Consider the following 14,500-nt stretch of genomic DNA (forward strand, 5'->3'; position numbering starts at 1 on the left):
GGAGCAGGGACATTTTTCCTTTTCCTTTCTCCAGTTGTGAGTAATGGGCACATCCACGGACCCAACATGATACAGCAATACCCAGGAACTACCAGTAGGTGGCAGTAGTGGGAAAGGTAGGTGTACAGGAACTGTGGGCATGGGTTTTCTTCATGAACACGTGAAGAGAAAAATCTATATTCTCTGGATCCAGTGGTGTGAGCATGCTTTGTATGGTCTAAATACACAACTACTTATCGTTATTTTAGAACAGCAGGCAGAACTTTACATTTTGTAAAGCAATTCTTTTCTAAAATAGTTAGTTAAAAATAATGTCATTTTTAATGTAAAGAAGAGTTGTGCATTGTACTTATATTACCATAAAAGTTTAACTTTAAGCATATAACGTGTATAATAATTGGAAGACATTCTCATGATTGTCAATGCCAACACTGATTGCATGGAAACTAAGCATGTAATTTTACTGAATTCAGATGATGTCTACCTGGAGAGATGCCTTAGAAGCTTATTTAATATATAATTAATTTAGTATTAACAGAAGGAGCTGATTTACTACATAATTATATATATTAAATTATTATATATTATATATAGTTTAAAATAAAAAGTAAAAGAAACAATAGCATTAAATAAGACGATTGATTTAAATAGAATACACAAAACTTGTACAAGACCAAGAAATCCAGGCATGGAGAGGAGAGGACACAAAGTCTCACCCCTAGCCATGGTATGATTGGCAATTGTTAACCTCTGAAAAAGGGAAGGTCAGGTTTTTATGTTTAATTGGTTTTATTTGTTGTTATTTTTGTTTTGTTTTTTAGAGTGTACCCTCGCCTCTGGTAGGTTGACCATACTTAAGTGGTAAGACCACAGATTTCAAAGACACAATTACTCTTAACTTATTTTTAAGGACACCATTTGGGTGGATAGAGAAGGGGGTTAGATTTGGGGAAAGCCGGGTGCTGCTGCTGCTGCTCCATGTGGTGGTGCTGGTGGTGGATAAACATGTTAAAAAAAAGTTATAGGTAACTCAAGACTCTGAAGGAAATAATTAGAAGATGGCTTCTTAATATTAGGAGACAAAAGTGTGTTTATGTGTGAACACGATACATAATTTTTCATTTGTTTTAAATCAATTCCCTGGTGTAAAAATAACAGTTTATAGATATACTTAAACAAAGAAACAAAAATCTTAAAGCAACAGCAGAAAGCAAAACACTTGATTGGTAGAAGACATTATTACTAAGGGTGAAAAGGTGTGGGGGAGGGGTGGGATAGAGAGGAGGGAGACAAAGAACAACACACACAAAGCTCTCTTGAAAAACTGTTCTTAAATCTAAACTTGTATTTATTTTAATTTTGTTATTGTACTTCATCTATATGAAGCTAATAAACTAGATGAAACAGATTAAATTTCCTCCTAATATACAATTACCTTAGCAACAGAAATACCAATCAATCCTTGGTTATAACATGAGTTGTGTTTTTGAAAACAAACAAAAAAATTGCCAGGTAAAAAGCAGGAACTGACATTTTTATGAATTCAAATTATAATAAGGTTTGTTTTAAATCTGTGGCAAACTTCAAACTCTTTTAGAGTCTCATTTTCCTCCTGTCTAAAGAGAGCGATGATCTGTCTTTCTTGGGTGGGCAAATGTTAAGAAAAAATAATCCTATATCTCATATTGCCCTGCTCCATAGAGCATGCTATCAAGATGATACCAGACAGGACATTAGCACACATATCACGTGGTAGGCTCACAGTCCTTCTGTATATAACCTTTTCTAATGTCTCTTTTGGTAAACACAACACACACATATGTGGGAATATCAGAAGTCACATTAGGGTAACATAAGGAACCCAGTGCCATGTTTTCCCTATGCAGTGATAAAAATCCAGGAAATTACAAAATGGCAGCTAATGAAAGAGGCAATATAATGAGGAGACGCTGTTCCCTGTTGGACTGACCCTGAGGTGGACAGCTGTGCAAGTCTCTCCAAATGTCCTTGAAAGTTCCTAGGATAATGCAATCAATTTGCTGTTGATAAGGTCAAATTCAAAATGAATATATATATATATATATATATATGAACATATATATGAATATATATTAACATATATATTTAATATATATATATATTAAAAACTCCCATAGACTAAAACCCCCAATTTCCAAAATCACATGCCAAATTAACTGTCCCCAGTCTCTGACTTCTGCTCTGCTTTCAGAATCAGACTAAACTTCACTATGTTCATTGCAGCCTTATTCTTAATAGCCAGAAGCTGGAAAGAACCCAGAAGACCCTCAACGGAGGAATAGATACAGAAAATGTGTTATGCTTACACAATGGAATACTACTCAGCTATCAAAAACAATGAATTTATGAAATTCTTAGGTAAATGGGTCGAATTGGAAAATATCATCCTGAGTGAGGTAACACAATCACAAAAACACACATGGTATGCTCTCACTGAGAAGTGGATATTAGCCCAGAAGCTTGGAATACCCGAGACACAATTCACAGATCAAATGATGCCCAAGAAGAAGGAAGAACAAAGTATGGATACTCCGGTCCTTCATAGAAGAGGGGACAAAATACACGGAAGGAGATACAGAGGAAAACACAGAGGGGAACCATTGAATTCAGCCAGTCATTGAACTGAGCACAGGGTCCCCAATGGGGGAGCTAGAGAAAGGACCCAAGGAGCTGAAGAGGTTTGCAGCGCCATAGAAAGAACAGCAATATGACCCACCCAGTACTCCCAAAGCTCCCAGGGACAAAAACATCAACCAGATAGAACCATGGTGTTACCCATGGCTCCAGATGCATTGGCAGCAGAGGATGATCTTGTTGGACATCCAAGGGAGGAGAGGCCCTTGGTCCTGGAAAGGCTCATTGCCACAGTGTAGGGAAATACCAGGACAGGGTCGGGACAGGGCTGATTGGGGAACGGGGGGGGGGAGAGATGGTTTATGGGGACAACATTTGAAAGGTAAATAAAGAATATGTCTAATAAAAATCAGACTAAGCACAAGCACATTGAGTAGAATGACTCAATATTTCTTAGACATGTTGTTTATAGGTTACTAGAAGTTGAATTTGGTGGAAGCATCAGAGGGTCTACAACAGGTCCTGACCCCTGATAGTTGTGATTTTCCTTATATATGTGTGCTGATAATACACAGAAAAGATACTGTAACACAAAAGGTTGGGATTACAGCATCTATACTATCAAATCTGTCCAGAGAGTTACCTGAAGCTCATATTTCTCATGCCTAAAAAAAAAAAATCTGCATTCAAATACTAATAGACTTAGATAGTTTTTGCTTATGCATAGACCCTACTTATAAATTATATAATACCTTATTCTTGATGTGAAAAATTATAGTCAGCATCCCAATTTCATTGTTTCTCTGGATCAGCAAAAATTCCTGTTATTCAGTTTCAATAATTCTCAGTGATAATTAGCCATGTCTCCAGGTGTCAAACATGAATTCCTATAGTTTCTTATTCCAAATGAGGATCGCAACTAAATATAGAAATATGTTTCAAAGACAATTTAAAAAGGTGGCTTGGTGTAATGAATTCCCCAAAGTATGAATGCAAATCCATAAGCAAATTAATTATAAAGTGATCAATACATTGAGGTTTCAGAATGCATACATTTATTAGGTTAAAATTTTGAGTTTTCAACTGCTCTTGGACAAAAACCAAATTACATGTATCATTTTTTCCATAGTAAAGACAGAAAGGAATAATTAGAAGTTACCCACAAATTCCAGAATCTCCCAGTAGCAGAATAAGAAACAGACACTGTTAATGGAAGAAATAACAGATAGCGGGGGGGGGGTGGTGGTGTAAGCCAGAAACAATGGCTGCAGGGCATACAGATTTTTGCTTATATATTGCATGAAGGAAGAGAGAGTCTCAGTAGTTGAATCCATAGAGAATATTACCACAAGTTGGTTTATAATATGGTTGGCAGATACTAGCTGCCAGGTGGTTTGGGTAGCAGTATCTATACCCATAACTCAGTAATGGGAAGCCAGAGATTTCATAATTCAGAGATTCAAAACCACTGGATCCACAACCCATGGTGTAGTATCTTCTAGATCCATAATCCAGAGAGCAGAAGCTGCTAGGCTCAATGCCATTAGAGCCAGCATAGGGTCCTGGGCAGGGGCTGCAGGGTGTGGAGCTCCTCGGGTAGTAGCAGGGCACCTGGCAGGGGCTGGACACCACACAGGAACTCTGGAAGCTGGTGGGCTCAATGCAGGTCTCCTGGCAGCTGCTGTTGAGAGAGGAGCTCTGCTGGCAGGTGCTGGGAGAGCAGTTGGTAGTGGTGTAGACCAGGTTGCTTGAGCAGGAGGAACAACAGGAGGGACCCGCGATGGACAGGCAGCTCCTAGAGGAGGTAGACAAGTTATCAGAGTGGCAGTTACAACTCATGTTGAGAGATAGGAGCTCTAGTAGATGTAACTGAGAAGATCCTGAGTTTGAATGCTAACTGTGGAGAGCTGGGCTTATATATACTGTCAAGAGGAGGTGTGGTGCCCAAGAGTGTCAGCCTTGTACTATTTGTGGACTGTCCTTTAGGAATGTGCAACTAAAAAAAATGTGAATCTCACAAATTTCTCTGTAATTACAGTTGCCTTTGAATAGTTCTCTGCACAGTATATTTATGGCTGTTGTAAGTTCATTGTAACAAAGAGCAATGAGCTACTCCTATGTCAGAAATGCCAGGATTAGTTTACACTAAATATTATTTCATAATGTCCAGGAAAATCATTTTTCCTCCTGACATACTTTTTGTGTGTTTTGTCAAAGGATGTTATGAGGAAAATGTTTTTTTTTTCTTTACAACGTAAGGGATGTAAGTATCTTGTATTCGTTGTTGTTGTTCCTGTTCTAATGACTTGGAAACATACCTTTGTGCTTGACGTGGAACCTACCGAAGTTTAGCCCTAATGTCACCTCACCATCCTTTTTAATTCTCAAAATATTCTCTGTGAATTACTCGATATTACCTAACGAAAACTTTAAATAAAAAGAGAGAAAGAAAAACTGAGTAATACTGAGTCTTGCAAGAGAGAGACAAAATCTGGCAAACGTTCCCTATCTCAGACCGTAGCTGTGCATGTCCTTAGCTGAGTCCTTCAGAATATCCTTGATAATAAACAAAGAAGTATATGGAGGTATCTCTGGTAGTTCTGTGAGTGCTCAATAATTTTAATCAAAACTGAAGAGGAGGTTAAGGGAAGCTTGATTACACACTCCCGGGGCTGTGGAAGGCATCTAAGTGCGAGGCAGTCCTGTAGGGCTGGGGTGAGATGTCAGCACAATGGCCGTGTAGCATAAGAAGTATCTAGATTACTCACACCAGACTGCTACAGAAATGAGGTTCCTTGGTGGGTACAAGAAACGCTGGTACATCTAGCATCAACGGTCTCCTATGGTTATGGTACAAGAATGGGGTGGTGGGGATTACCAAAAGCCTTAGCTTTTATGAGACACAAAGCAGAACAAGTGTCTTCATGTGAGTGTCCTCCCCAACAAAAGGATCAGTCAAGGGTCTATTAGAAATGCAAATCATATTCTCCACAGCAGTCAAATCCATCAGTCAAACCCAACTCCCAAATCCCTTTTTGCTAAATTTATTGTTAAAATTTCATTTGATATCTTTTGATTACAATATGTCTCTTCCCTCAGCTTATCTCTATGTCCATAACCAACCAATTTCATGCCCACCCTTTCAGAAAAGAAAACTCCAGAAAGAGAAAAACAGAAAGGAAGGAAAGACAGAAAGAAACAACAAAAGAAAATAAGACAAAAACCCCACTAAACAAAATAAAACCAAGACTACACACATGCATGCAAGTGTGTATACACACCCAAACATACACACACACACACAGGTGCACATACACGCAATGCACACACACATGTACACAAACAAATATGGAGTATGAAGTCATTTTGTGTTGGACAACTATTCTTGGAAATATTCCCTGCCTTGGAGTATGACTGATAAACTTGGTGACATTCCTTTGCAAAAGACTGTTTTTCCCCCTTTACTAAAAGGTAGCAATTGCAAATGGCTTCTTGGTTATGGGATGGAGTTTTTTATCCATTTCCTTTTCTCAATGCTAGAATTTTATCTGGTTTGGACCTGTTCAGGTCTTTTGTTTGTTCTTAAGGCCTCTGAGAGCTCATATCAGTCTGATATTTCAGACACATCACTCTGATGAGTCTGAAAGACACTATTGAGATCCCTTCTCCGCCTGTTAGAAGCTTTCTGTCTCCTATTCCACATAGATTCCTGAGCTATGAGTGCAGGAGCTTAGTTAAGACCTCCATTTCATACTGAGTCCTCTGAAGTATTACACTCTCTGCATATTGTTCAGTTGTTGGTCTCTGTCAGTTCCCAATACTACAAGTAGAAGCTTTTCTAATGAAGGTTGAATGACATTCTGCTTCATAGATACAGCAATATCTTTGGGAGTCTCTTTATTGCTATGTTCCTTTACAAGAATAATAGCAATACATTTCGTCCTAGGCTTGGAATCTATCAGCAACTTGGCCACTCCAGCAGTGTCATGGTGTGAATCTGTAAATCCAATCAAACAGTGGTGGTCATTGCTATAACATTTGTGCTACTATTGCACTCAATTTAAATTTCTATTCTGCTTCTTAGGATCAAGATAAAGCTTTACAAAGGTTCTATGTCTCATTCATAATAAATGATACAAATCATGACTAAAGATAATATCATGTCAAATATAATAAAGTGAGAAACCTATGCAGACAATTTCGTGATTGTTATGAATAGGCTACTCAGTAGGGTTTTACCAAACTTCAGGATTGTAGCAGTCAAAGTGGAGTTTTAATCTGTTTTAAAAAGTGTAAATTACCTAAACATTCAATAAGGTGTTCCTAATTTTGCCAGTCATTGCATTCATCCTTGTCTCTGATTCACTATTTAAAAAGAAACATATGTACATGTGTGTTTTGTCCCAATGCATATCTCTGCAGCATTTGCCTACCTGGTGCATTGGAGTCCAGAAGAGGATTTTACATCTTCTGGAACTGGACTCAATCATGTGTATGAGCCACCATGTGGGTGCTGAGAACACAGTTCCTTTAGAAGAACACACAACGTTCTTAACTACTGGGCCATCTCTCCAGTCACACTGCATGATCATTTTTGAGTCTTTATTTTATTGATTTTTAAATTAGAATTAAAATTCGTTTAAAATCAAAGCGTATGCATTACAACAAAAGACTCAGGAGAAACAGCAAAAATCCTTGAGATCTATGCAGAGTCAAAGTGGTTGTTTAGGGCCCGTGGTGACAATTCTGTAATAACTTTGGCCATCAGCTTCCCTTTCTTAAAATTTTTTCTTTGTTCATTCACTTTCTAGAACAATGGTTCTCAACCTTTCTAATACTGTGACCCTTTTAATATAGTTCCTCATGTTGGTGGTGACCCCCAACCATAAAGTTATTTTGTTGCTATTTTATAATTGCAATTTTGATAATTTTAAGAATTGCAATCTAAGTATCTAATTAGCAGGATATCTGATGTGTGATTCCAAAGGAGTCATAACCCAAGATTGAGAATCACTGCTCTATAGTTTTTTTTATAAATGTATATATTTTCCAATAAAATACATACAAATCATATCAGGAGTAAAGGGCGAGATTCTTCTGGAAATTACAGAATAAACGTTAGTGTAAATCAGTCATGACATTTTTTCACAGGAATAACTTATTATATTTACTACAACAAAATTATAATGTATGGTATAAATACACTGTGAAGAAACCTGATCAAGCTCAACTACATTAACAGATTTACTACTGAGATGCACACTTAAAAATCTGAAGCCACATAAATATGCCAAGGATAACACTGTTGGGTCCTAAATCTCTTGCTGAGATTATACAGATGCATCTCTCCACAGGGTAACATTAAACTCAAAAACTTCTCAGTTACATTCAGTTGTTTCTACCATCCTATCACCATGTCATAAAAAGGCTATTTTGGAGTATTCATTGATTACTCCCCTGAGTGCTGCCTGCTCTCCTCAGCCTCCTCCTATGTCCCTTCCTAGCCCAGTAACTTGGCTATAGCATTGCCATCATCTCCCAGCATATGTCAACTTGGCTTCTCTCTATGGAATGGCTATTAGATGACCAAATTTCCCAAGGTCCTATGTGTTTATTGTTATGAAACATCATGACTTACAGGTCCCATGAAACAGCTCACAGTGGATTTCTGGCCTTTGGTTCAAGGAACTGTTGTTCCAGATCCTATGAATCTAGAAGATGATAATCTAGAGGCTGAGAATTGGTGGTTTCAGATCTCTGGATTGTGGAGTTCCTGCCTTCCTTTTCATGGGTTGTATGTCCCAAACTACCAAACATATTTGGGGTTTTATACCAAAATACCCTCTTGTTACAGTCAACTTAGGCAATGACCTCTGTGGCATCAATTACTAGGTCTTATATTCTTACAGGTTTGAAGTCAAAGTCTCTATCCCCTTATCTAGTGTTTCCATGATTATTACTACTGCTAACAGTTTCTTGCTCATCCTCAATTTCTGGCAGGTTCTGAAATAAGTGATTAACCAAATTATACCTATTTTCTGCACCATGGATGGATGCCTGTGCTATTTGTTTCTAATGCAAGACCAGCTTTAAAAATACTATTGCAACCTGACACCACAACATACTTCTATTATTAATATTTTGCTCATAATTTTTTGCATTTGTAAATTTCAGAGACTAACTATAGGTATGCTTGCTTAAGTTGGCTGGGAAATACATACATTGTATTGGATTCTGTGCCTTATTTAGAGTAGCCACTTCCTGCAGGGCTGTCCTTTGTAACTGTAGACTATGCACAAAGGAAGTGAGTAGAACTAGATTGGAGGGCATCAATTTCGACTGATTCAAAGAAAATAGCTAATTAGGACAAAAACAAATGGTGCAAAACCAAGAAAATGTATATAATTTTCAAGGTGTTTATACACAGGAAAGAAGTAATATATTACCTAAATGTAGATTTTCAGCTGTGAGAAAATGTGCCATACATTCTCCAGATGGACCATCTTTGGCTCATATATCTGACTTCCATGGTTGGAACATTATCCCTGCACCTCTTTTCCACATGGAAGGAAAATCACAATGATGTTTAGGTGGAAACACCATAGTTAAGGAGGTTGTGGGAATCTCTTACACTTCTAGGCTCAGCATCCATCGATCAGTCAGGGAACAAAGTTTCCTAATATCCTTGAAGGTATTTTATTACTTAGTTTTAGTCTCAAGACAGAATTTAAGTCAGAGACTTGAGAATAGTTAAATTAGCCTATGATCTTGAAAGGCAGGTGTTATTATTAGAATAAATAAAATCAAGTTATAAAGAAATGTCTTAAAGTTGCTTTTACAAGCCACAATTGGTATGCAGTGTTCTAGGGATTTACATACCTTGGTATCTGATGATACTAAGGGAAAAGTATTTCTTCATCAGTTTCTGTCTTCTACTGGTTGAAATTGTGTAATTTCCTGAATTCTTATATCTATGTAATAGAGGAAGAACAAGTGGGACCATCTGTTTTCCTAGTGTGACCTTTGAGATAACTATGTACATAGCCAAAGAAGTATGGGGCAAACTCTAGGAAAGATAATATTCATAAAATGTATGTGAACCTACCTGTTCAGTGCCCTGCCATCTATGACAACATGCTATGTGTAATAAAGTAATACGAGACAAAGAATTTTCATCTAGCTTTCCGATATGCAATAGAACAAAAGATTATTGACAGTTATGAAAAAGGAAAAAAAGGTCTCAAAAGAACTTTGAGGCTTGCCAAATTATGTGTGCCAAAGCCTAGTAAAATCGGAAATCTTTTGTCTTGGTTCTTTGTTCTTTCCTAAATGAGTGTTTTCCAAAATATACAATTACTACTGTAATCAAGGAGTCTGTTATATTCTCACCATAAAGGAAATAGATCCGCGTGAGTAAAGTAAATCAGTTGCATCTGTCTCTTTATTCTCACGGATATCCTCAGTAGTAAGATATAAAGTACATAGGGTACGTGTCCAAGAGTAGTGTAGCTGGGTTCTGTGATAGATCTCTTTCTAGCTTTTTAAGGAACTTTCATATTGATTTCCACAGTGATTGCACCAGTTTTAAATGCTACCAACACTTGAATCATAGCTTTGTACATGAATCATATCTGTATTGTTGTTATTTTTCAAAATGTTAGCAATTCTAAATAGTGTAAGGCAAAATTTCAAAGTGGTTCTAATTTTCCCTCATGGCTAAAGATGCTGAAAAGTTTTAAATATTTAAATATTAAATATTTTTCTTAACCATATAACTTCTTCTACTGAGACCCTCCATTCATTACCATTCTCCATCTTTCTTTGTTTTAGTTTTAGTTTCTTTGGTGGTGTTTTGTTTTGTTTTGTTTGTTTGTTTATAGTCCTTTGCATATTATCAACACTACCTCTTTGTCAGATGTACAGCTAAGAGTAACTTTCAGTACAGGCTTTCTCTCTAATCAAATGATAGGTTCTTTGATCACAGAAGCTTTTTATTTAGTTTTATGAGGTTTGATTAGTAAATTGTTGGTCTTAATGAATGCATTACTGGTGTTCTATTGAGATAAACCTAAGTCCTAAATTGAAGCACAGCTCCTAAGCTCTCCTTTAACAGATTCAAGGGTATGCCAGAGTACCTCATATAGTTAGAGTTGTGTTTTTGACCAGGATGAGAGATGATATTCTAGTTTTAATCTACTACCTTTATCTTTCTACTTTAATCAGTATCATTCTTGAAGATGCTAGCTTTTTTCAAGTGTGTATTTTTGATCTCTTTGTGAAAAATCAGATGTTTATATGATAGTAGGCTTATGTCTATGTCTTCAGCTGTATTTTAATGATCAATATGCCAATAATCCAAAAGACACAATTACTACTGCATTCAGATTCTGAGAAGAGATAACCTAAACTAAAGACTTTTGAAAAGCCACATATAAACACCATTTACTGTAGAAGTTGCACACACACACACACACACACACACACACACACACACACACAGAGAGAGAGAGAGAGAGAGAGAGAGAGAGAGAGAGAGAGAGAGAGAGAGAGAGGAGGGGTGGGGGAGAGATGTTTCTCTATAGCAGGGGGATAATGCCCCTCCTGGACAACATATGAAAACCAGAGCCAGGAATATCTTACCTTTCTCAGAGTGTTGGTGAGTGAGGTCCCTTGGAGCCCCGAACATTTAGGTAAATTGGCATTGTTCTTGAATAACCTCAAGAACTTGACGAGAGCATATTGCTGAAGTTAGCACATACTTGAGTCAAAGCACATGGGAAAATCATGTTTCTGTCTTGGAAGCTTAATCTCTCCTGGCTTGTTTTCGAAGGTCTGGAAGGCAGCATCCATGATATACACTAACTATAGGTTTTATTTTCAAAATGGTACCAGCAAGACTTGATAAATTTTGTCTTCACACATGGTTTTCCTTCTCTAGATTCTTCAGAAGAGAGATAAAAGGCCTAAACACTTACCCAGAGCCAATGTAATTACAGAGTAACAGGAGAAACCTTGATTAAATGTGGATGTCACAGTCCCCTAGGAGTTCCTCAGGCTCTGTCCTTGCCTAGAAGCAGCCATGAATACCAAGGTTTCTGTCAAAATCATAGCAGAAGGGGACAGATTGAGTCAAAGCTCTGTGGCTTAAGATGTTAGAAGAGACCAGCCAGTGGTGGCAAATGCCTTTAATCCCAGCACTTGGGAGGCAGAAGCAGGTGGATTTCTGAGTTCAAGGCTAGCCTGGTCTAAAGATGTTGGAAGAGGAATGTCCATGCTAAACAAAGTTGAGAATCCAGTGCCACCTTAAGCATCATTTCAGATGCATTGGATTTAAAATGTTTCCTTCTTTCATCTCTCAGGAATTTACCATCCTAACTCCATCAGAATGGTCCAAAGCCTGGCACGCGTGAGGCTACCACTGCTCCTCTCAGTCTCCCTCGCTCTTGCTAGGTTCACGGTTATTAAATCTTTCTTTTCCTCGTTGTTTTTCTTTTGTCTTCTCCTCTTTTCTTATTGTCCCTTAGTTACTGGAGGAGGAACAAGTGGGTAATGCTTAACAGCAAATATAGGATGTTTGAAGACATTTTTTTCTTTTGTCCTTTCCTTCTTTCCTTCTTCCTTCCTTCCTTCCTTCCTTCCTTCTTTCCTTCCTTCCTTCCTTCTATCCTTCCTTCCTTCTATTCTTTCTTTATTTTCTTCCTTCCTTCCTTCCTTCCTTCCTTCCTTCCTTCCTTCCTTCCTTCCTTCCTTCCTTCCTTCCTTCCTTCCTTCCTTATCTTTCACACTCCAGATTTTATTTCCCCCTCCTGGTCCATCTTCCGACTGCTCCATATCCCATATCTCCTCCCATCCCCCTGTCTCCAGGAGGTTGTCTCCACCTACCACCCACCACCAAAGCAGACCTTAAACTCCCTGGTCCCTTCAGTCTCCTGAGGGTTAGGTGTATCTTCTCTGACTGAACAGAGATCTGGCAGTCCTCTGCTGTATATGTGTTGGGGTCTCATATCAGCTGGTATATGCTCCATGGTTGGTGTCCAGTGTTTGAGAGATCTTGGGGGTTCAGGTTAGTTGAGACCTGAACTAGATCAACAACTTTTGTCCATTGGTTGGGGGCAAATATCTGCATCTGACTCTTTCAGCTGCTTGTTGGGTCTTCCAGAGTCCTGTCATGATAGGTCCCTTTTTGTGAGTGTTCCATAGCCTTAGTAATAGTGTCAGGTCTTGGGACGACCCCTTGAGCTGGATACCACTTTGGACCTGTCTCTGGATCTTCTTTTCCTAAGGCTTCTCTCCATTTCCATCCCTGCAGTTCTTTCAGGTAGGAACAATTATGGGTCAGAGTTAAAAAATGTAACAATGGAGTTAATCGTCAATAGGTTCCATAGAGAGCCCAAAGTGATGCTAACAATTCTTTAACAAAAGCCTGTCAAATTACTCTTATTCCATGCCATGCAAAGAAAAATATTTCTTCATTACAGACTGTGACAAAACACAGAAAAAATGTATGTCAGGAGGAAAAAGAGGAATCTTCCTGGATATGATGAAATGACCTTGAGTGTTCAACAGTCTTGGTATTTGTGACACAGCAGTAGGTCATTGTCTTTTGCTAGAACCACGAAATTACAACAGCTGTAAATATAAGGTACAGAAAACTATTCACTTGCGACTATAACCACAGATCAATTTGTGTGTTGCACATTTGTAAAATGCAGACCATAAATAGGACAACAATGACCCTGTTAGGCACCACACCTGCTGGAGAGAGTATATAAACTCCGTTCTCCACAGATGACATTCAAACTGAGAATCTTCCCAGTTACATCCCGCTGAGATCACATCTCCTCTCAATATGACCTGCGACTGCTGCTCTAGAAATGTTCCTCCCTCCCTTAGGTGCTGCTGCCCACCTCAGGAACCTGCTGTGGCTCTTCCTGCCCCAGCTATCTGGTCTACAGCACTACCAGCTGCTGCTCCCAGTACCTGCCAGCTGGACTCTTCCCTGCACAGTGGCTGTCAGGAGACCTGCATTGAGCCCGTCAGCTGCTCTCCCAGCACCTGCCAGCTCGGATCCTCTCTCAACAGTGGCTGCCAGGAGACCTGCATGGAGCCCACCAGCTGCCAGACTTCCTGTGTGGTGCCCAGCCCCTGCCAGATTCCCTGCTTCTACCCCAGGAGGTCCACACCCTTCAGTCCCTGCCAGGGGACATATGATGGCTCTCTGGGCTTTGGGTCCAGCAACTACCATTCCCTAGGCTACAGATCTAGAATCATCTTCCCAGAGAATTGTGGATCCAGTGGCTTCAGAAACATGAATTATGAAGTCCCTGTTTTCCCTTCTTTGGGTTGTGCAGCCACACTCTGCTTTCCGATCTACATGCTTTTCAATAGCAACCAACCTTCACTTTGTGTCCCAACCTGTGATCCATGTCTCTCTGTAATCAGCTGTTAACTGCCTACATTCTACAGTATTGAAGTGGGTGTCTGCATCCTATTCCCATGTTTTTCAGCCTCTCACTTATAGCTATCCTCTTGTTCTTCTAATAAGAACTTCTGGGCTTCTGGTGGAACCTGGGATGAGGGTATAATCACAAATTATGCATTTCTGACAGTAATGCTGGCATGTGTATGTGCTCCTTGGTTGTTACCCAACAGCAGGTGACAATGGAAAATTAATCATAATAAACTTGTGCAACCTGACACCTCAGTGTAACGCTCATATTAATATTGCTGTTGTTATTAATTAAGTGTGCTTTTGCAGATTTCTGACAGAGGTATTATGATTAGATTTAAAGGACAAATAATGAAATAATGTGGCATATATTTTGGGGATTCCTGTTTGAAGTTGTTAATTCTATGAAAACGATCATTTGTATCTGCACAGCAGGCA

General features: G+C 38.7%; 2 protein-coding genes across 2 annotated transcripts; one reads left to right on the forward strand and one right to left on the reverse strand.

Annotated features, from left to right (window-relative positions):
- Positions 1 to 3,930: 3,930 nt before the first annotated feature.
- On the reverse strand, positions 3,931 to 4,452 carry LOC127666293 (keratin-associated protein 13-1-like). Its single transcript, XM_052159097.1, has one exon. It carries the CDS (start codon positions 4,450 to 4,452, stop codon positions 3,931 to 3,933), a length of 522 nt encoding a protein of 173 aa, XP_052015057.1.
- A 9,010-nt stretch (positions 4,453 to 13,462) lies between these two features.
- On the forward strand, positions 13,463 to 14,062 carry LOC127666295 (keratin-associated protein 13-1-like). Its single transcript, XM_052159098.1, has one exon. The coding sequence runs from the start codon at positions 13,463 to 13,465 to the stop codon at positions 14,060 to 14,062; it is 600 nt and encodes a 199-aa protein (XP_052015058.1).
- The last annotated feature ends 438 nt before the right edge of the window (positions 14,063 to 14,500 follow it).

This window comes from Apodemus sylvaticus, chromosome 15 (assembly GCF_947179515.1).
Source record: "Apodemus sylvaticus chromosome 15, mApoSyl1.1, whole genome shotgun sequence".
Taxonomy (NCBI): Eukaryota; Metazoa; Chordata; class Mammalia; order Rodentia; family Muridae; genus Apodemus; species Apodemus sylvaticus.